Here is a 21,745-nt window from a genome sequence, read left to right as displayed (position 1 = left end):
GTGTGGATTTCACTTTGAGTTTTAAGCTAATTTATAATGATCCATTAGAGCTTACTTCAAAAACCTAAGTCCTTAGGTACTAAGTGTTCTTAGAATTAGGTGCTTAAGAGAATTCTTGCCTAAATATCTGCATTTCTTTATGTCATATTATGATTATCTTCATGATGCTGCATTCTGGAGCATATTTACCTCTTTCTTTCAAGCATTTTCATTCAAGGGGGCATGGATTATTTTCCTGATTACTCTGCTATACCTTCTATGCTTTATGGCTCTATTCAGACATTCAGAATTTGGAGGTGTATTGGTCCCTCTACCACTCGATGTAAATGTCCTGTTCATAGAAAGATATTCCGATCCCCACCTGAGTTTGTTTTTTGGGAGGTCTTTTAGTGAATGTTTCATGCTGTACCTATCTCTGTTTCTCATATGGAAACAGGTATTCCAGTCATCTGCTGCTGCTTTGCCCACGTGCGTTTGCAGGCAGCTGCAGGAGCAACCTGGCTGCAGCAGTCATGGCTTGAGTCAGCACTTACGTTGTTGCTGACATCACACTTGGGGGCTTAACGTGCTGCACTGCAGAACGGTCTCTGCAAGAAATTTTTAAAATTGTTTCTCTCTGTGAAATGGACTCTGGAGTTCAAAAAGATAAAGAATTGATACTAAAAAAAAAACCCTACTATATTCTATAGCTGATAAGAAATAAATAAAAGCATGATTTTAATTCTGTTATTTGTAGTATAGTATGCAATGTCAAATTGGTGTCAGTTTCTTAAGGAGCCACTTAAATTATCTTTTATTACTGACTTCAAACACAGTCGTTGTTTAGAGATTATAGAGGAGGTGTAAGGTTGAGATGTCAGTGTTTGAATGTTAGACAACGAGGACATGCTCTGGTTGGCACCTTAAAAAAAGGTAGAAACTGTGAATTATGATGTGACGCAAACCTGATTGAAATAGTAGACCTATAAACGAAGAAACAGGCTAGGTTTGGGCCTGGCGTTTTAGTCTAGTGGTTGAAGTCCTCACCTTGCGTGTGCCAGGATTTCCTGTGTGTGCCAGTTCATGTCCCTGTGGCCCCGCTTCCCAGTCCAACTCCCTGCCTGTAGCTTGGGGAAGCAGTCCAGCACAGCCCAAAGCCTTGGAACCCTGCACCTGCACGGGAGACCCGGAAGAGGGTCCAGGCTCCTGGCTTCAGATTGGCTCAGCTCAGGTCACTGTAGCTGCTTAGGGAGTGAATCGATGGAAGATCTTCCTATCTCTCTCTTTCTTTTTGTATATCTAACATTCCAGTAAAAATAGATAAATCTTAAAAAAAAATAGGCTTCACAAATTAGAGGATTGGCTTGGTTATAATGATGAAGAAAAGTAAACAAATGCATTGAGTGCCTAGTAAAGGAAAGTTAGTATGTTTAGTTCGGTGCCAATTCATTAGTAATATGAAATGGAATATTAAAATTGTGGTAAAAGATTAGTCACATTCTCACTGTATTTGGAACTATAATTTGTGAGGTTTGAGGGACAGAGTATAAACTGCCAATGAAATTATGTTGCTATGAAATGATTTGGAGTTAACTTATACCATAAAGATAATTCCTCAAAATTTGTTGCCTGGAATGTTAGCAATTCTGATTTTGATTGTTGGAATCTACTACCTAAGTTTAAATTGCAGAGTTGCTGATAACAATAAGCAATAGCAAAGATATTAACCCATACCGTAGTTAATGTAGTTTTTAAATAAGTTTGAGTCTTTGATGGAATATCATCTAACATAGTATGTTACCACTCATTCAGATATCATGCATGCTGACATGTCATTTTCAATTTCAAATGACTTTGATTTTCTATTAGCCTCTTGTAGAAGTAGTAGATTTCTATTATCTTGGCAAATAGTTTTAAATTTTAAAAGGATAGTAGTAAGAAGAACAACCTATTTCAGTTGCATGTAGACTTGTTCATTTCTTCTTCGTCTCAATTTTTTTTCCTTGGTACATGTGAAGCTGTGGAGCTTTCCTTATTTATTTCATTTGTGTAAAGTTACGTTTATTTCAGTAGAAGCCAAAAGGAGGCTCTTAAAAAGTATTCAATAGTTTGATGATAATTTATGTTTTCAAAATTAGTATGATATTCTATAGTATACATTCTTTAACATGAAAGATTACTACATTCATTGGAAATTATAGGGTGACTTTTTTTGAACTGCTTTTCTTATAGTGTTTTGTTAGAAGGTTTGAGTTTCCATAGCAGAGGTCTTGAAAATGCTCTAATAGGTGGGTCATGTTAAATCCTAGAGATCCCTTTCTCTCCCTGCAAATAGCACAGACCAGTTAAAATTTTTTGCTGAATAAGGTGACAAAACCTCTAATTGAAATCAGAGTTTGCATCTTTTTTCAACTCTCAATTCATTGAGCCAGAGATTTGAGTGGTTATTATATAAAGACCAGTGATGGGTGATATGTTGCCCCTTTAAAATCTGAAGAAGAGAGAATTAATGGCCAAAAATAGGCAGGATTTCCCAGATAAAAAATTTCCTTGTACAGGGTATCCCCAAGAGAATCATAAAGAAAGTCCTCTTTTCTCCAATTTTCTTGTTGTCCCCCCCTTAGTTTTTACTGCTGAACTTGGTGCTAGCAAACCCACACAACTCTCTGATTTAGCAGTGAGCCAAAGTTAGCCTCCATTCTTATAATATTGACCCTTTCTTGGGTATTCTGCTATGGCAACAGGAAGTGGACTAAGAGATGAGTATTGTTTTGCATCTGGTTTGGCTGCTGCTTGAGATGCCTGTATGCCACACTGGTGTACCTGGTTACTCGAATTCTGACCCAGATCTCTCTCTGCTAAAGCAGGAATGGGTTGAGGTGGAGGAGTAGCAGATGGTGGCCCAAGTACACATGGGTTCCCGCCACTCATAAGCAAGTTCCAGATGGAGTTCCAGTTCCTGGCTTCATCCCAGCCTTGCTGTTACAGCCATTTGGAGAGTGAATCAATGGATAGAAAGTACCTTTTTTGCTCTCCTTCGTTCCTATCCTCTCTCACTTCCCACCACCCCTTGTGCCTTTCAGATAATTTTAGAATATGATAGATTAGGCAATCTTGCTTCTTATTGGAGGCCCTGGGTAAGAATTCACTTCCTATTTCATTTAGTTTTCTAAGGAAAATCAGGTCAGATCTCTCATGTTTTGAATCTTCTGCCTTCCTTTTCTGCTCCTTTGATATCATCTGCTGAATCTCCATGGCTTAACTCTGCCACCTGTGGCCCAGGAGAAAATTGTAGCATTTTAAGGCCTCATGTGAATATGTTGTCTTCATCCAAATAATCCAAGATAATTTCCATTGATTTTAATTTTAATTACACCTAAAAAGTCATTTTCACCATGTAATATGACATATTCATGAGTATAATAGAAGGAGATCAAAGTCATAGGTTCCCAAATTGTGTCTCATTGGTGTAAATTGCTTTGACTTTTTCAAGGATCTGTAGTGCTCACTATGTAGAACACCCGCACAAACAGTATTCCAGTATCATCACTTGAAATTTTATATGGCTTTAGGAAATTTCACAAAACACTCAATCTTTGTTGCTAGGAAGTGCAGCCACATTTCCCATGAACTCCGCGCATTTATAAGGACATGAACTGTCGATTTTTTCCTTTTTCTTTATTTCCCTACTGTGCTTTTCCTTTTCTCATGCTGCAGAAGGTGATGGCTCCTGGTTGTTTTCTCTTCCTCCTTTTCCTATCTCTGTATTACTTTTAATTTAGAAGCCTCAGTGGTGTAACTGTATTAAGCCTAAGTCTCATAAACCATAGTGGTTATTTTAAGTGAAAGCAATTGAAGATGAAGTTTTGTGGCCATGAGATATGTTTTTAATATCATATGTCACAGTTTCTCCAAATGTATATGAGAGATAATAATACAAGAAGCTCATTAGACACTATTATATTATTCATGGAAGAGACAGTATTGTTCTAAGTTTCTAGACAAGATACTTGAAATGGAAAAGAAACTTAGAAAAAGCTTGCTCTCTTTCTCTCTTTCCAAATCTCTTTCCACTTCTTGACCTGCAGGATCTCCAGTGGTGTCCTTACCCCAGGGGCTTTCTCTCCAGTGGAGTGATAAATAGGTAGGCAGGGCTGCAAAGAATAAAAACCAACCTTTTGCCTATGCAGTTACTTCATAGAATTATTTAAACAAACCCATTAATAGCAGATTATTATCTTCTTTATTTTACAAATGATAAAAAATGAAGCCAAGTTGCTGAATCAATATCATACATGTAGAAATAGGTGCTTTCTCACATTTACCTGATAATGGCAGGGATTATCAATCACTAAAATCCTCTTTATTGATCTGTCACGTAGAACTCCCCTATAAAAAAATTTATGGAGCTTGGTGGCAGAAGTGCTCCTTAATGGCAAAGAAAAAGCTACAGTAAAAGACAATTGAGCTGGCTCTTGTGGAGAGAATGTATGTTTTGGTATCTACTCAGCAGTTAGAAAGCACTGTAGACTATTGCAAAAGAGAAGTACAAGAAATGAAGGGAACTCAGAGAAGTGAGGCAGAAGATACCAAAAATTTGAAAAGTGAAAATTGTATACTAAAAGGTACACTGCATTAACATATGTAGCATTTGAATGCATCCCTTTTGATGGGCAACCTAGATACTTTTCTCCTTATTGAAATGCTGTCTAAGGAAACAGATATTTGACCAATGTGTGCTCACATAAGAACTGATTTCACTCCAGTGTCTTTTTGTTTGCTTTTACATTTTCTGTCATTAGCAGTAAATAACTGCAACCATCCTGGTCTACCTCCTTTACCCTGGCACCAGAGAAGTAGCCTGAAATTAATCTAAAAATATCACCGGGTAGGCTGTGTTATAAGATATATATGCAATTTTCTACTTTTTAAGAAAAAAATCTTGTATGGAGGTTTAAGGAAAGTTGTTAACATTTCCCATCCAGATGCCTGCTAATGTGACTTGGAAAGCCATGCACCATGGACCTAGTACTTGGACTCCTGCCACCCATGTGGGAGACCTAGGTGAATTTCCTGTCTCCTTGCTTCAGCCTTGGCTGTTGTAGCTATATATACAGTTTACCTAGTGGATTGAATTTCTCTCTTTCTCTGCTCTGCCTTTTAAATAAATAAATAAGTCCTAACTAAAAACAAATAATCTCAGAGATCAGATAAATTGTTAAGAGCTTTCTCTTGTACATACAAAATTGTCATATATGAAAAATGGCAATCCTATTGTCTTGTATTACTTGTAGTCCTAGTTTTCCACTGTCTTGCTGTCTGCAATCTACATTTTCAATATTTTTACAAAAGGCAATGAAAACATGATTTTTTTAAAACTCCAATCAGGACCCAGCACTGTGGCCTAGTTGCTGAAGTCCTCACCTTGAACGCACCAGGATCTCATATGGGCGCCGGTTCTAATCCCAGCAGCTCCACTTCCCATCCAGCTCCCTGCTTGTGGCCTGGGAAAGCAGTCGAGGATGGCCCAAAGCTTTGGGACCCTGCACTGGTGTGGGAGACCTGGAAGAAGTTCCTGGTTCCCAGCTGTGGATGGGTGCAGCACCAGCCGTTGCAGCTCTCTTGGGAAGTAAACCATCGGATGGAAAGATCTTCCTCTCTGTCTCTCCTGTGTATAATCTGACTTTCCAATAAATATAAATAAATCTTTAAAAAAAATAAAACTCCAATCAGTGAAAAATTACTCTTTGCTTAACATAGACTGTCTTTTGCAGGCAGAAAAGATTGTATTAATTGCACAGGTGTATGGTATGGCATTGAGAGCACATTATCATTCCATCCTTAGAAAGATGAAGGACTAATACAACTAGACCCTTGATTTGTTCTTTTTTGCTTACCTTTTAGTTACTTTAATTGCTGCACTCAGAGAAGTGTCTATTTTGGCCTCTATTTAAAATGAGTATTTCCCTTTTCCTCCTAGAAAGGACTGTAGTAAACTGGATTTAAATTTAAGGGTGTAACAGCAATAGCAATAATTAATATTTCCAGAATTGTAAGTATGATTTGTATCCATTAAGTTATTTAATCACCATAATAATTCTATAAAACATTTATTCTCCTGATTAGGCATTTCAGGAACCTGGTACATAGAGGCATTAATTTGGGCACTATATAGTTGATAATTTGTAGGGACCCAAATTGAACAGAAGTTTATTCAATATTGTATTACTTAGGTATTGCTGAATAACAGGAATATTATCAGTAATATACAATAAGCAGCAGCATTTGCTTTTTGATACTGTGGTTTGAGAGTTGGATGATTGGTTAACTTGACTGGACTGAGGCTAGCTGCAGCTTGGATTGAGACTTGTCTACATGTGTTTTCCTTTGTGAATGGAGAATTATTTATGACTGGTAACAGAAGGCAGTGCGCAAGAGGGCAAACCCAATTACAACAATGTGTTCCAAACATCTAACTCACATTGTATCTTTTACCATTCTAGTGGTCAAAACCCAAGATTAATTTATATTAAAAGCTTATGCATTTTCCTTGCCTTGCATTTTTAAAACATGTAAGAATATTTGTTTGTGAGAGAGAAACTGAGGGAATAAGAGAGAGAGAGAGAGCTTCCATCTGATGGTCACTTCCTGCACACGGCAGCCAGACAAGATTGGACCATACTGAAGCCAGAAGCTATGAACTAGTTTAGAACTTCCATGTGAGTGGAAGGGATTTGACTTTGAGTCATCAGTGACTGCCTCCTAGGTGTGCATAAGCTGGAAGCTGAAATTGGAAGTAGAGTTATGACTCAAACTTGGACATCCAAATTGACTCAATAACTATAGCAAGCACTGATTGTTCAATAATTATTTATAAACACTGAGTGTCCCAGTGGTATGATATTCTCAAAGTGAGTTATATTTTTTCTGTTTGTAATGGTGCCACAATTACAAAATTGTTCATTCTTGTGTATTGACAGTATCCTCTCTGCTTTTCACTAGCAGGGAAGAGGCAGTACTTAGTGCATGGGCCTTATAAGGATCATGTAATCATTTGATCTGGCCCTGCTAAGGCAACCACAGCCAGGATTTGAAATGCAGTGGATCTGAGCCTGTTATGATGATTCAGTGGCTAATTCCTTGCCTTGTAACCACTGGGATCCTATAGATGCTTGTTTGTGTCCCAGCTGTTCTACTTCCCACCTAGCTCCTGCTTGTGGTCTGGGTAAGCAGCAGAGGATGGGACCCTGCACCCACGTCGGAAACCTGGAAGAAGCTCCTGACTCCTGGCTTTGGATCAACTCAGCTCTGGCCATTGTGGCCACTTGGCAGTGAGCAGGTGGACAGAAGGTCTTTCTCTGTGTACTCCTTTTTATAAATTTTCCTTTCTAATAAAAATAAATACATACTTTTTTGAAAAAAGAAATTCAATGAATCTATTGCTGGCTGATTGTTGTTGATAATTTTGTATGGTGTACAAATGGTGCATATGTATTCAAATGGCCCTTGGCAGAAAAATATTTCCTGCTTTCTGCAAGAGGATGTCTAGTTCTTTCACCCTTTTCTACCTCTATCTGTCTTTACTGGAACTCTTACAGAGAAGATCCTAGGTTCAGAGGTGGAGATTTTGCAGGTCCCTCCCTCTAGTATTTGCCAATGTTGGTAGGAAACCAAATGGAAAAGAGTCCGGTGTGGAAATGTAACTCCTAGTTTTAGTTCCAATTGTATCAAAAACAACATGGCTTAAAAAGTGGCATTCAGAATTCTATGGGTAAGTCTTTCCCTTCAACAAATGAATACGGTGTACCCTTTCTTTGCCTTTTGCAATTGAATTTTACCTGTAGCACAAGAAATGACTGAAAAGACAGATGCCCTCAGGAATACATTAACTTGAGTGATTTGCTCAGGAATGTTCTTCCAGTGTTTTGATTTATAGGACCTCTGTGACCTTCAGGAGACAAAGCTGTGACTAATTTGGCTTCTTGGCTCAGAGGTGGCTTAGGATATTTGCTCAAGGTGTGTCTCCATTTCTACTTGATCCACACTAGTGTCTTTGTTATGATTGTGTCAGCATTTTTGAGGTTAACTCCAGCTGTTCTGAATGCCATTTTTTAGTTATGAAATAAGATAGTCATAAAAGGATTTGCATGCCTTTTAAATTAACTAGCTTATGTAGATATCCAGACTTATAATAAAATAAAAATCCAGTCTTACCCAGTACCTTTCACCAACAGGTTCAGCTGACTTGACTTCACTGCAGCTTATCCAGCTTTCCTAAAACACTTGCTTGTTTATCGTCATTATTTTGGCGCTTGTTATTCCATCAGAGTTTGCAAACATTTTCAGGGAACTTTCCTAGGTACGAGCAGCATCCGTATCACACATAGCACACTCAGATCACTTAGATAGAACTGGCCTAGCGGTGATGGAGGGACCCCAGGGCATACAGGAAGCATCTGGCTGCTTTATCCTTCTACTGCAACAGAAGGCATGCTACCCAGCAGTAGAAATCTGTGCGTGGTGCAGCTGCTTTACAGCAGTTGTTAGTGTGAATGAAAAATGTGTAAAGTGTTGTTAGGTTTTTGGAAGGCGGCAGCATGTCAGTGCCAGCTATTGTTGTGAGAGAACTCAAATCTAAATCGATCTGTATAGCTGGATAGCTTTGCTTAGTTATTTAAAGCATGACATTTGGAGAGAGTTAAAACACCAGCAACACTCTGTCTTTGCCTTTTTGTTTTCTCAAGCAAATTACTTGGGTCTTCTGCAAAACGACTTGATGAAGGAGGGTCAGTAAAGAGACACTTTTCTTTTAGTGTCTATTGTAATAGCCTTCATGGAATTATTAATTCTAATCATCTCAATAGATTTATAAGAGTGGAATTGAGTGGAGACATTGATTCCAAGAAAGAGAACAGTCATAAACAGTTTGATTGATGGTGGTATTAAGGCAAATGATTCAGATTTAGTTTGTACAATCTTGTCCAAACAAGATTGCTTGTCCAGTGGTTAGATATCAAAATATATTAAGCAATTTCTCAGTGAGAGACATGTTTCTGACAGAACATATAAATCTTTCTCTTTTTTTGAGGCTAGCACATATGTTGTTTTATCTGTGGGAAGCTGCTATCTGCGTGTCTGGTTCTTAAGGAAAACAAGATTGCTTTAGGGTGAGATAAATAACCTTATCAGATACTGATTTTATGGGACAAGAATGTAAATGTAGCGAGTAATCAGAGATGTAAATAGCAGCAAGCTAATTTTCAGAGCCATTGGCAGTCAGTTTACAAGATACCTTTCCTTTTTAAGAGTATGAAACAACAAAGCACTGTAGTCCCAAGGAGTATGAGATTCTCAGTGGTCAGCAATCATTTGAAGAAACTAATGTGTTGTATTACAATGGGGTCCTGTATCCAGTGATCGTGGTGGATTTACTTTGCTTATTGGCAGTCTACATTGGTCTCCCCAACTTGACTTTTAAAGCCCCCCCTCAGATCTCCCGTTTTCTTCTTTTCTGATCTTAACATGTTCTACTCTGAGGCATAGCTTGATGCCTGAGAGACCAAGAGAAAAGGACAGAAACAGGGACAGATAGATGTAGAGAGCTGCCATTCATTGTCTCATCCTTAAATGCCTAGGGCACCTGAAGGTGAGCCGTTACTAGAGTTTGAAGCTGGGAATGCAGTACAGATCGTCCATTTCCATGGCAGGAACCCAGCAGCAGCCATTACCTGCTGTCTCCCAGCATCTGCATTAGCTGGAACCTGGAATCAGGAGCTAGAGCTGGGAATTGAATCCAGACACTCCAGTGTGAGATGTGGGCATCCTAAGCACTAGATTAAATACCTGTGTTCCCATAAACCTTTAGTTTTTAATGTTATTTGAATACTATAACCATTCAACCTGGTGCTTCAGGTTTTCCTATTTCGTAAAGTAATACATAATCTTAAGTATGTTTTTTCAGTGATGTATTCATTTTGAACTCTCAAAGTAACAGCTTATTTCAATGATCATTATCAACCAATAATATATATGTATATGTCCACAGGGAGCATGACTTCAGCAACATCACCTATCATTTTAAAATGGGATCCCAAAAGTTTGGAAATCCGGACACTAACAGTCGAAAGACTGTTGGAGCCACTTGTTACACAGGTAAGGGATGCTTCGAAACTTTTTGTTTAGGTATGTTTCTGTTGGAATTATGTCAAGACTTTTCAAGGAATTTAGCAATCCTTGAAAGAGAATATATCATGTTATGATGAATACTGAATATATATTACTGCCTGAACTATGGGCAACCTCTTTGCTCGATAGAATTTGAAGTGGCTTTTGAAAATTATTCACATGATTTTGGTAATTAACTTGATGAGATAATTAAACAGGGGACCTTGGTGAAGGAGGTCTTCATTTGATGTAATGGATTCAAAATCTAAATAAATCATTCCTTGATCACTTTCAGATGGTAATACACAGTTAGGAAAAAGTGCGTTTACTGTTTGAGAACCATGTATATTTACTGAATTACTTTTCTTTCAGTTTATGAATCAGAGTTCATCCTGTTGAATTATGAGATATTCCAATTTTTGTGCTTTTGTGTTTTCACAAGGTAGTTCTTAATGCAAAAAGAATGGGGTTTTGAAGTTTTACAATTAATCTTTGATGTTTTGTGAAATATGGTCTTTGCTGTATTAGCCCTGGAATTGCCTGAATGTGAAAAATGCAAGCTTTTTATGGTGTATATAATAAAGACATTATACCAAGTTAAGTTGAAACCTTTTTTACATTGGTTTCCTGTAGCCGCTGAAATGAATTATCACGAAGTTTGTTGGCTTAGAGAAACATGGACTTAGAGTTGATATATCTGGAGGTACGGAGTTCTAAAGTCATGGTGTTGGCAAGGCTGCATCCCGTTGAGTGGAAAAGCCATTCACTTGTATTTCCCAGCTTCTAGAACATGTGTGCCTGTTTTGGCTCCTTCCTCTGTATCCTCTTGCTAACAGTGTTGCATCCTTAATCTAATTTACATCAGAATCAGAAACAACTCTTCCACCATTTAGGGTAACATACTTAGAATTTTAGAAATTACAATTTGATTGTATTTAGGCAATCTTTCTTCAGCTCATTACAATCTACCCTCTGGCCCCCAAAGATTCATATCCTTTCTAGATACAAAAAACATCTCTATATTCTCAAGACCCCAAAGGTTTCGGTCTGTTACACCATTTAAATCAAGTAAAAAAAATCTTATCCAAGTTTCATCTTTTTCATTTAAAGAGAAAGTGAGAGAGAGAAAAAACAACAGAGGGAGGGAGAGAGGCCTGCTGTTCTCTGGTTCACTCACAAATGTCAGCATCAACCAGGACTGGGCTGGGCCAGAGCCAGGGGCTCATCATCTTCAATCTCACAGGCTGCATCAGCAGAAAGCTGCATCAGCAGAAAGCTGCATCACAAGTGGATTTGCAGTTGCAGCTGATGTCATCAAACAATGAATTAAGCCACAGTTTGCAATGCTGCAGCTCATCTTGGAAAATGTGACTCCTTGCTGCTGCACTTGCCAAATCCAGCCCCTGCTGTTGCACCTGGGAATGTAGAAGATGGTCTGAGTACAAGGGCCCCACCACTCCTGTGGGAGAATAGGATAGAGTTCCTGGCTCCTAGCTTTAGCCTGGACCACGTCAGTAGTTGTTATCACTTGAAGAATCAGTCAGTGGATAGAATTAATCTCTTTCTGTTTCCCTTTCTATGTTTTCTCTTTCTCACTCATCTTTTCAAATAAATAAATATTTTTTATTTGTGTCTTAAACTTCTACACCACAGTGCCTGCCCTGATCATCCCCAAAGTATCAAATCTCATTGTTTAAATTAGGTATGATTAAGGATCTGTTTATAATTCATCCCCAAGCAAAGTTTCTTTTTGTCTTTGGTACATCCATGTGCCTAAATAAGTTGCAAAGCAAATGTATGCTCCCAGAGTATAATGATAAGATGGACATAAAATAGCAGCTACAGATTCCCACTTAAAAAGGGAGAATGTGTTGATAAGAATTTGGTGTCGTGGTGAAGATATTACTTCAGATACATACATTCTTTGAGTACCTGGATTCAAATCATTACTCTTTCAATTCCAGCTTTCAGCTGCTGTGCACCTTGGGATGCAAAAGGTTAGAACTAAGGTACTTAGGCCCCAGCCACTGAGATGGGAGACTTGAACTGAGTTCTGGACTTCTAGCTCTGGCCTGGCCCAGATGCAGAATTTGGGAAATGACTCAACTGCTGTAAGATCTATTTTTCTCTGTTTCCATCTCTTCCTCTATCTTTCTGCCCTTTAAATAAATGGAAGAAGATGAATGGAAATGTTTTTTTAAAAGGGAGTTAGCAGAAGGAAAAATGAATTACTACTAGCTTTAAGAAATTTACAAATGTACCTGCCAAAACTCTATTATAGTTCTTGGCCTATGAATCATGTTTTTCAGTCAAGTCTCTGTCCTGTGGCCCTTCCAGCTTGAGAATCATCATCATGATTTTTTTTTCATGTTTCCTTCTTTTAGAATTTTCAGAATCTAGTGACCATCAGAAATTTCATCCTTTCCCTGTGCATTTCATTACAAGCTAATGTGTTTCTACCAATAACAATACTTCAAAGTTTCTTTTGATGTTTCTTAGTATTATCTTGCAGATACAGTGCAAGACAGGCTCCTGCATAGATTTTCCTGCATACCCCTATCTCCATTTTTGGCTTCCTGATGACTGAGGAGTTCCTTTAATCATATTCCTAATCTCTTCAGAGAGTCTTCCATTGGGACACAGATGCAGAACAGAGAGAGAGGGAAAGAGAGAGAGAGAGAGAAAGGAATTCACAGCCAAGCCAGGTTTATTATCAAAGAGACTTATTTTCATAAATCCACAGAGGGTGACCGACTGCTTGTATGGATGGAGTGGAACATGTGGCAGGAGGTCCAGCCCTTCAGCAGGGTGGGGTCTTGTTCCCAGGGCTGGGGGAATCCCAAGAAGATGGAGGAATGAATAGAGACCCGACCAGATTCTTTGCAGACATCTCAACCTTGCTTGGGCTTGCTCCCTGGGAAAAGGAAGTACAGACTGGATGGGAGGCAGGTTAGACTGTTTTGGGGAATGAAATGCTGGAGTGCTTGGTAAAGGGCAAAATGCTCAAACCTTTGTTATTAGTTCCTTGATTCCCTATGACTGAGTACTCTCAGCTTTTTAATCCGTATAATATTAGCAAAAGGTTATCTAGTTACATAGCTGGATTTCTGTCTAAGCATGCTTTCCTGAAAGTGACTCTCCTAATCTTGGTGTCTTTTTGTAATCTTTGTGGACAAAGGATTTTCCAAAGCATCCAGTCTTGATTCTGATTAGCTTTAATTTTGTTTTATTTATCTCTTCCCTGTAACATTTTACTATAAGCAGGATGCAAAAAATGAAACATTACTCTTTCAAGTCTGCTTAGAAATAGCCTCTACTAAATATCTAAGTTCATTCCTACAGCTCTTCTTTTTTAATGTAATTGTAGGAGTAATTCAGCCCTTTAACAGCTATATTTGATATAATGATATCTTGCAGTCAATCAAGGGCATTTTTGTCATTTTTCTTATTACTATGTTTTGTTGTTGTTGTTATCCTGGCTCACTCATATTTCCATAGCCATTAATTCTGGATGTGACTAGAAATGCCACTTGAAGGAATGCAGGTGGATTCCACATATTGAAAAAAGCTAAGATCCAGGTGCTGACCCTGAAGCTTCTTTATGAAACACTGTTCTTCAAAGACCTTTGTTTTAGGACTTTCCATCCATAAGGGTATAAAAAATAAAGCTCTTCTGGTCTTAGCATCCTTCTCGCGTCTCCTGACATCTTCATGATGTTTCTTCTTTCCTGGTCTCATGTTCTTAAAATGTTATTTTTTTCAAATAGGATTTTGTTTATAAAACATCAACTCCCTATAGTATTATGGAGGCTGACTACTTCCCTCCCATACAGTGAAATCCTCATTTCTGGATTGACATTACCATTAACTCTTGGAGAAAAAGAGAATAAATAAGAAAGGAAAGATAAGAAAATGTTAGATATAAATTGGTTACATTTATGTAGATACAAGCTAGATATACATGCCCAACTTATAAAATATAGAACAGAGACAGATAACTAAACCATGGTGATAATTACATGCAAATTTACTGAATAAAATTGACAGCAGCATTCAGTGATGCAATAAAGTTGATACAAAATTCAGTGAAACTGTACATTTAGCTAGCTCTTGGTATCTTATGTAAAACAAATTTAGAGTGTTCTGGGTGAAACTATGTGTTGCAGTAAATGAATGACATTAGTAATTTGATGTTGATAAAAAATATTTTAGTATGAGTATCAAAGAAAAGATTACCTCACTCCAGTAACAGTATATCAGTTACTCATTTATTTTATAATGCTGAAATGGAAAGATTCCCCTTGGGGAAATTTTGTTGTTAGAATAGGATTTTTAGCCCTTGAAAATAATGCCTAGACATTTCTTAATTTCCAAAAGCATTTCAGTAGATCACATTCTGTAATCATAAGCTGCATTAGGAAATTGAAATATATTATTAAGTTTATGACAAAACCAAAAAATAATTTATTGGGAAATTAGAAAATACACTGAAATAACTCTTAAGAATACAGAAATTACAAACTATATGATTTATATGTAATATATATAATTATATAATGAAAAAGATCACATCCTAACATATATTCACATCCTGTTTAAAATATGGAATTGTAATTAAAAAATTAAAATTTTGGTTGTTTATTTTATTTTTTTTTACTAGATTTTTTTTTTTATTATTGTATTGTTGTTGACAATCTTTACATAGTTAATTACAGTTAAAGGAAAAAGAAAAAAAAAGAAAAAAGGAAAAAAAAGGTTCAGGGGGATAGAAAAGTGGGCAATGCCATTATGTCAATATTGTTTCCATCCTGCATCTGAGGTAAAGGGGGACATTGAGGGAGAAGCCCCACCCGGTTTCCCGCCCACCCCAAGTCCCGGATGTGGGGCATGCTCCGAGATATGTGCCCAAGTGGTGTTAATAGTTCTCTAGTTATGAATTGCTGCCCGTTTCGCTCGATGAGGTCGTCCACTGATTGATATGGTCCATCATAAAGTCTCCGTTTGCCCCATAATTTGTTGCCAACATATAGCTGAGATGAATGATTGACCTGTTCTGTCTTCTGTCTTTTCTTGGTTAGAGTTCTGAGTCCATCAGTTCGATTGGTGAGATCTCCAAAGATACTTTGAGGTATTCCCAGATTAGTTTTTTGTATGTTCTAGCAAGCACAGGGCCCAGCACAGTCCATCACCCCGATCAGCTGGTGGTTGCAACTGCTGGGTTGGTTCTGTTTTCAGTCCCGAGTTGCACTGGAACCAATGGGTGTTGCAGTCCAGTCTGGTTTGGCCCTTACATCAACCAGTGGGAGCTGCAGCCTAGTCGGGGCGACCCACATTAACCCCCACCAAGCCCGCCCCCCACCCTGGTTTGCCAGTATGTGTAGCAGAAGACCAGTCTGTCCCCCATCCCATTTGGCTCTGGTACCCGTCAATGGGTATTAAAGCTTAGTTCTATCTAACCAACTCAACCATCCAGCCCTCACAGATGTTGTTGAGTGCCTCTCTATCTAGCCATCCCAGCCCCCATCCTAGTTTTCATGCCCTCCTATGGGAATAGTGACCCAAGAAGGGGGAACCCACTTTTCCCTCCCAGGTCTCTCTGTCCCGGTTTATGCACTCTTTAGGTGGTCCTGTGATTTTGGTTGTTTAAAAATATCTTTTGCAAGAATTCGGAGACCTGGCTGAATGGCTCAATGGCTAACCCCTCATGTAACAAGTGCTGGAATCACTTATGAGTACCTGTTCATGTCCTGGTTGCTTCAATTGCCATCCAGCTCTGTGCTTGTAGCCTGGGAAAGCAGTAGAGGATGGCCCAAAACCTTGGAACTCTGCACCTTGTGGGATGCTCTGAAGAAAATCCTGACACCTGGCTGCTGGCTTCAAATTGGCTCAGCTCTGGCTATTGCCACCATTTGGCCATCTGTCTCTTCTTCCCCCTATAAATGTGATCTTCTTTTCTAGTGGAAAAAACTGAACAAAAAAATTAAAAATAAAATCCATAGATATTTTATAATAAAAAGTATAATTACTAGAAAAGAATACTTTTAAAAATAATAAAGTTAAAAATTGATTTTTTGTCATCAGATTATCTCTAAGGACACAAAATATTAAATATAGAGAGAAATATTTTGTATTATGGATAAAAAACAATTAAAAAGATGAAGTACATTATATTATGAATACTTCTTCACTGGTGAAACAGTCTAAAGGAAAAAGTTGAATTCCATAAATATGTTAAAAGGCCAAAGTATATCCAAGAGGAAGTGCTATACCATAAAAAACTGTGAATATTGCAAACCTGTCTAAAGACTTATTAATCAGAAACCACTAGAAAAAATGCCTGGATTGCTAACTAGACGATATGGAAAGAACTAATAACCACGATGTTATTTAAGCTATTTGAACTAAGAAACACTATAACAAGCACTTCAATGATTTTTGTAGAAAAATAACAAATACTAAAACCTCAAGATACTTTTAAAAGTTTTTAAATAATTACAATGGTCATTCTCTTTTCTAAGTTTTAATGCCAAAAAAGAAGTATGGAAAATATTATTAACTGGCACCTGGCAATATATTAAAAAATTAGTATATATTATAGAAATGAAGTTTTAGGAATATAATGTGGCTAGTGCAGTTACAGACTGTATGATTAAATGCTGAAAATAATCTAATATGTAAATGGTTTATATCATTAAATGTTGATAATGTAATTTTATAAAATTTTGAAGTCATCTTTATTTAAAAAAATGAAACAATTAGGACCAATGTTTGAAATGAAGCAATTTATTTGTTTTTTTAATAGGACTGATAAAATTCTCATTTCAATATTACTTTATATAATTACAGTTAATATAAGAATGGTCTTACCTGGCTAGATATAAGGTAAATATTTGAAGATAATTTTGACCTATTTGAGACAGGTATAAATCAATTCAGAAGTATAAATTTAAATATTATTTGTTGATTTTATCATTATTTTCTTATTTTTGGTTTTTTTTTTTTTTTGGTTGTACTATTATTTTTACTTTATATGCGATTTATTAGCTCTATCTTACCATTGTACAGACTTTGTAGTTCAGGAAGATTAATTCTGAGCCCAGTAGTTGTGTTGATAGCTTGAGTAGGTTACTTAATCTCTTCTCAAATGTGGAATGTAGATAATAGTATGTGCTTTGTATCTTGGAAGCTTATGGAATGCATGAAGAAGAGGAATTATCACCACAGAAATGGATACCTTTGCTATTATAGTAATAGAGGCTGACTCTCAGGATCGTGTTGTTTACTAGAGGCTTGGGATGGTTTTCCACTTAGTGGAGCATAGGTGCCATGGCTAACAGAATGATTTATTGGTAATTCCTGTAGAAATAACTTTAGAAATGCAAATTCATAAATAGAATTATATGCTTATTATATTTAATCAAAGACCATTAAAATGGAAACCTCTAAAGTTACTGAAAATGTGGCCTTCACCATTAGCAAGCTAATGAAGCACGGACCATCACAGTAGGATTGAACAGAATTCATTGCAATTTTATTCCTTATTTCCTTCTGTGAATCTACAACATACGACATAATGCTAAACATCTGATAAAAAATTTCATTGATGCTTAATGAACTGTTCTAAATTGGCCTGATTGGGAAGGACCCTCCTACGAAGAGGAGTGTTTCTTACCCATTTGCAGCATCATAAGTAATGTGTATGGGGTCCTATGAATTTAGACTTTGGTGAATTCTGTAATTCAATTTATAAATTACTCAAAAAGATAATTATCACAGAAGCTAAACAACTACAATTTACATTGATGAAAGTAGTTTAAAAAAGTAAATTCATTTTTATACTTTAAAATGCGATTCATATTCTCCTTCTTTCTATAGTAAATTTGTTATAAGGAATCACTTTTGTGTAATTCATAATAGTTCATTCCTTCAGTGCGTTTGAAATCTACAGAGGATGTTTCTGTGTAAAATTAGGGAATTTAAAACTGAAAATTACTAAAAACTAAATAAGTACTTTTTTTGCTATATGATGCATTTCTTCCACATTATAAAAAATACAAAGTTTGTGTGTGAATTTTCCAAAAGGAGTAAGTATGAAATGAAGTCTTACTCTGCCATTTTCCTGTCTGTACTGAAAATATGATTATTGAGAACCTGCCTTATATATAAGATCATAAGATTTATATATTTGAGTAGTTTCTATGGTGACATTACAGTGTCACAATAAATTATGCATACATTTTTGTTAAAGGCTTTCAATTATATGGAAACCAAAGAATGTGCTAAAGGCAAATTATATGAACTCGTTAAGCCTGTTTCTTTGTTGTATCTGCTTTGACTCTAGTTTGTACTTATTTCCCCCATTACTTATTTACTGAAATATTGTCAGGCTAGGTTCTGTTTTCTGTCTTGGATAATTTTTTTCTTTCCTGGATACGTTTTCCAGTTCCTATGCCATTTTATTAGTGGTAGTATATGAAAGGCAGAAAGAAAGAGACAGAGAAGGAGAGAGAAAGTCAGAGACAGACAAGCATGGCTGAGCCACCAGAGGTTGGATTTGAGGAGGGACCTGAACTCACAGCTTTTTTTTTTTTTTAAGATTTATTTATTTTATTACAAAGTCAGATATACAGAGAGGAGGAGAGACAGAGAGGAAAATCTTCCATCCGATGATTCACTCCCCAAGTGAGCCACAACGGGCCGGTGCTGTGCCGATTCAAAGCCGGGAACCAGGAACCTCCTCCGGGTCTCCCACACGGGTGCAGGGTCCCAAGGCATTGGGCCGTCCTCAACTGCTTTCGCAGGGCACAAGCAGGGAGCTGGATGGGAAGGGGAGCCGTCGGGATTAGAACGGGCACCCATATGGGATCCCTGGGGGTTCAAGGCTAGGATTTTAGCCGCTAGGACATGCTGTCGGGCCCTGAACTCACAGCTTGACTTCATACAGGCATGCTTACTACTGGGTTCAACTCCTGCTCTGGTTTAGCTGTTTTAATGAAAGTTTGCGGAAGAAACAAGCATTTGAAATGTCACTTAAAAAAATCCTCTGTGTTTTCCTTGTTAAAAATATGTAAACATATATATTACTAACCAGATTTGGGTAAAAGTAACTACTTTTCTTATATGTTGTAATATTTATTTAATGGTCTATAATGTATGTTTGTTGTTTCATCTTTTGCAAATATAATCTCATGCTTTAATGTGAACATTTCTTTATTTTTATGGTAGATATCTATCTGTGGATATATGCAGATATGTCTATATATCTATATAATATGATATAAATACTTTCTTCAGTTGAGATTATACGGTAGACTGTTTGGCAGTTACGTGTTTCCGTTTCGGAAATAAGAGTTTAACTGACAACCATATCGTCTACAGTTAGATTAATTTGTTTTTGGAGAGTATGCTCAATATTTTTAATGTCTGCCACCAGATGGGAGTGATGTCCTTTTGTCATACGGCCAGCTGTGTTGGCTATGTTTTGATACTTGAGTTATGTACCAAACCCTTTAAAAAGAATAAAAGGTCCTAATTTAAAAATGGGCTTCAACTCACATAAACATGGAATTATGTGATGAGCATAACTTTCTTTATAAAAAACAGTTATAAAATAATCAGAAAAACAAACAAAAGAAAAATTAAAATTATTAATTTTTCTTTTTTTATTTATATGAGAGATGGAAAATGCAGACAAGCGAAGATGAACAGAAAAGAATAGCCATTTGCTGGTTCATCTCCTGATATCCACAGCAGCCAGGGTGGGGCCAGGCCCACACTCAGAGCTGGAGCTTAATCCAGATCTCTTGACGGTGTCACCTACAAGAGCCATGTGTAAGCAGAAAGCTGAGCATAAGAATGAAGCTGGACTTGAAACCAGGCGCCATGATGTCCAGCGTCGGCTGCTTAACTCAACATCTTAACTGCCAGGCCTAACTCCTGCTCCAGCCAGAGTCAGTGTTAATAATGCCTGTAGTTTTGCTGAAATCATGTTGCTACAGGTAACACGATGTTGTGGTGCTTGCTCACACACTGACCTGTGACATGGGATGAATCACTTGTCTCATCATCTTTAGGAAACAGCAAATGCTAGCTGTTCAGAACACTGTAATATCATTCCACTTCATTTAGCATAAATACACCCAGGGTTAAAATGCAGCATCTGCTTTTGTTCTCTTTAGTGCAGTAAAATGAAAATTAAGTAACACAACATAGTGATTTTGAATACAAACTAACTATATTAATGAGGACAATTAAATTTAAATATAGTGTCAATCAGCTTTTGTTTAAACACATCACTTTTATGAATGTTACTGAAAAAAGTCTGTTTAGTAAAAGATGAAAGAGAATTTTAGGAACTATAAAATGTAAGCCATATATACTACTACTCAATTGCTTCATTTCTGGTTTTTAATTTATGAATGATTGTAGTATCTCCTTTCACTGTTCACAAAGGTCCACTCACCAAAACTAGTTTCTCTTACAAGTGCTTCGTTGGCCCCTTCCCTGGAATGGTCTAAGAGGTTGAACTAAATTTTCTAAATTACTTTAACTTGTGTCTTTGCTTTGCCTTCAATGGTTGTAACCTTTCTGTGAGTTTGTCACTGCTCAGATAATCCTGAGCTTCCAGAGGAAAGTGGAATAACTGCTCTTTCCTTTTTATCCTTTATTTTTTTTCAAATTCCTGTTCTCAATGATATTATTAATAGTATTAATGATTATACATATTTATAGGATGCAGTATGATATATCATGTACTGATCAAATTATGGTAGGTAGCATTTCAAGCTTCCTAGCATTTCTGTATGAATCTTTGATGCCACTTCTTTTTCTCCATAATATATACAATAGTATGTTGTGAATTAAAGATACCCCATGTGCTGTGAAACACTACAAATCATTTCTTCCATTGAAATCTATTTTAATATCCATTAAACTTCTTGAGTAGGTTCTGAGCACATGGTGCTAACCTGGAGAATTTGTGAATTTCATTTATTCCTTTTATCAGCTTGGCAATGTCAATATTGTTTGCTTCACCTGACAGATGAAAAAGATACTGACAGCACAATCAGATGTCTATGCTGCGTTAGAGTTAGCAATCTATAGCTTGCAGTGAAATGGGCAGAAAATACAGAAATGGTAAGTTGCTGCTAGAGGGAGAGTTGGTCCATTTGTTTGTGTTTTCCCAAAGTGTCTGTAAGAGCTAGCCGTGGGTCAGACTGAAACTGGTATGCAGGAACTCCACTCATTTCTCCAAAGTAGGTGACAGAAATTTTAGTACTTGAGCCATCATTTGCTACCTCCTAAGCATTTGCAGCCCAGGAAACTGAGTTGGAAGCAGAATAGCTCAAACTCCAATAAGTTCTCAGGGACAGGATGTGGGCATCCCCAGCAGTTGCTTAATATGCTGGGCCACAACACCCTCTCTGAAATAACTTTTTTAAAAAGATTTATTTATTTTTATTACAAAGTCAGATATACAGAGAGGAGGAGAGACAGAGAGGAAGATCTTCCGTCTGATGATTCACTCCCCAAGTGAGCACAACGGCCAGTGCTGGGTCACTGAAATAACTTTTTCTTATACTCTATTTAGCAATTAGATCAA

General features: G+C 37.1%; 1 protein-coding gene across 2 annotated transcripts in view; it reads left to right on the top strand.

The window, feature by feature from the left end:
- CTNNA2 (catenin alpha 2) overlaps nt 1-21,745 on the top strand; it is a 1,134,503-nt gene that overhangs the window by 126,314 nt on the left and 986,444 nt on the right. For both annotated transcript variants that reach the window (XM_004590715.2, XM_004590714.4), the window contains exon 2: nt 10,025-10,131. In XM_004590715.2, the coding sequence (XP_004590772.1) occupies nt 10,030-10,131 (102 nt within the window). In that variant the 5' untranslated portion in view covers nt 10,025-10,029. The remainder of the gene's footprint in view (nt 1-10,024; nt 10,132-21,745) is intronic.

This window comes from Ochotona princeps, chromosome 8 (genome assembly GCF_030435755.1).
Source record: "Ochotona princeps isolate mOchPri1 chromosome 8, mOchPri1.hap1, whole genome shotgun sequence".
Classification (NCBI taxonomy): domain Eukaryota; kingdom Metazoa; phylum Chordata; class Mammalia; order Lagomorpha; family Ochotonidae; genus Ochotona; species Ochotona princeps.
This window is presented reverse-complemented; position numbering and strand designations above follow the sequence as displayed.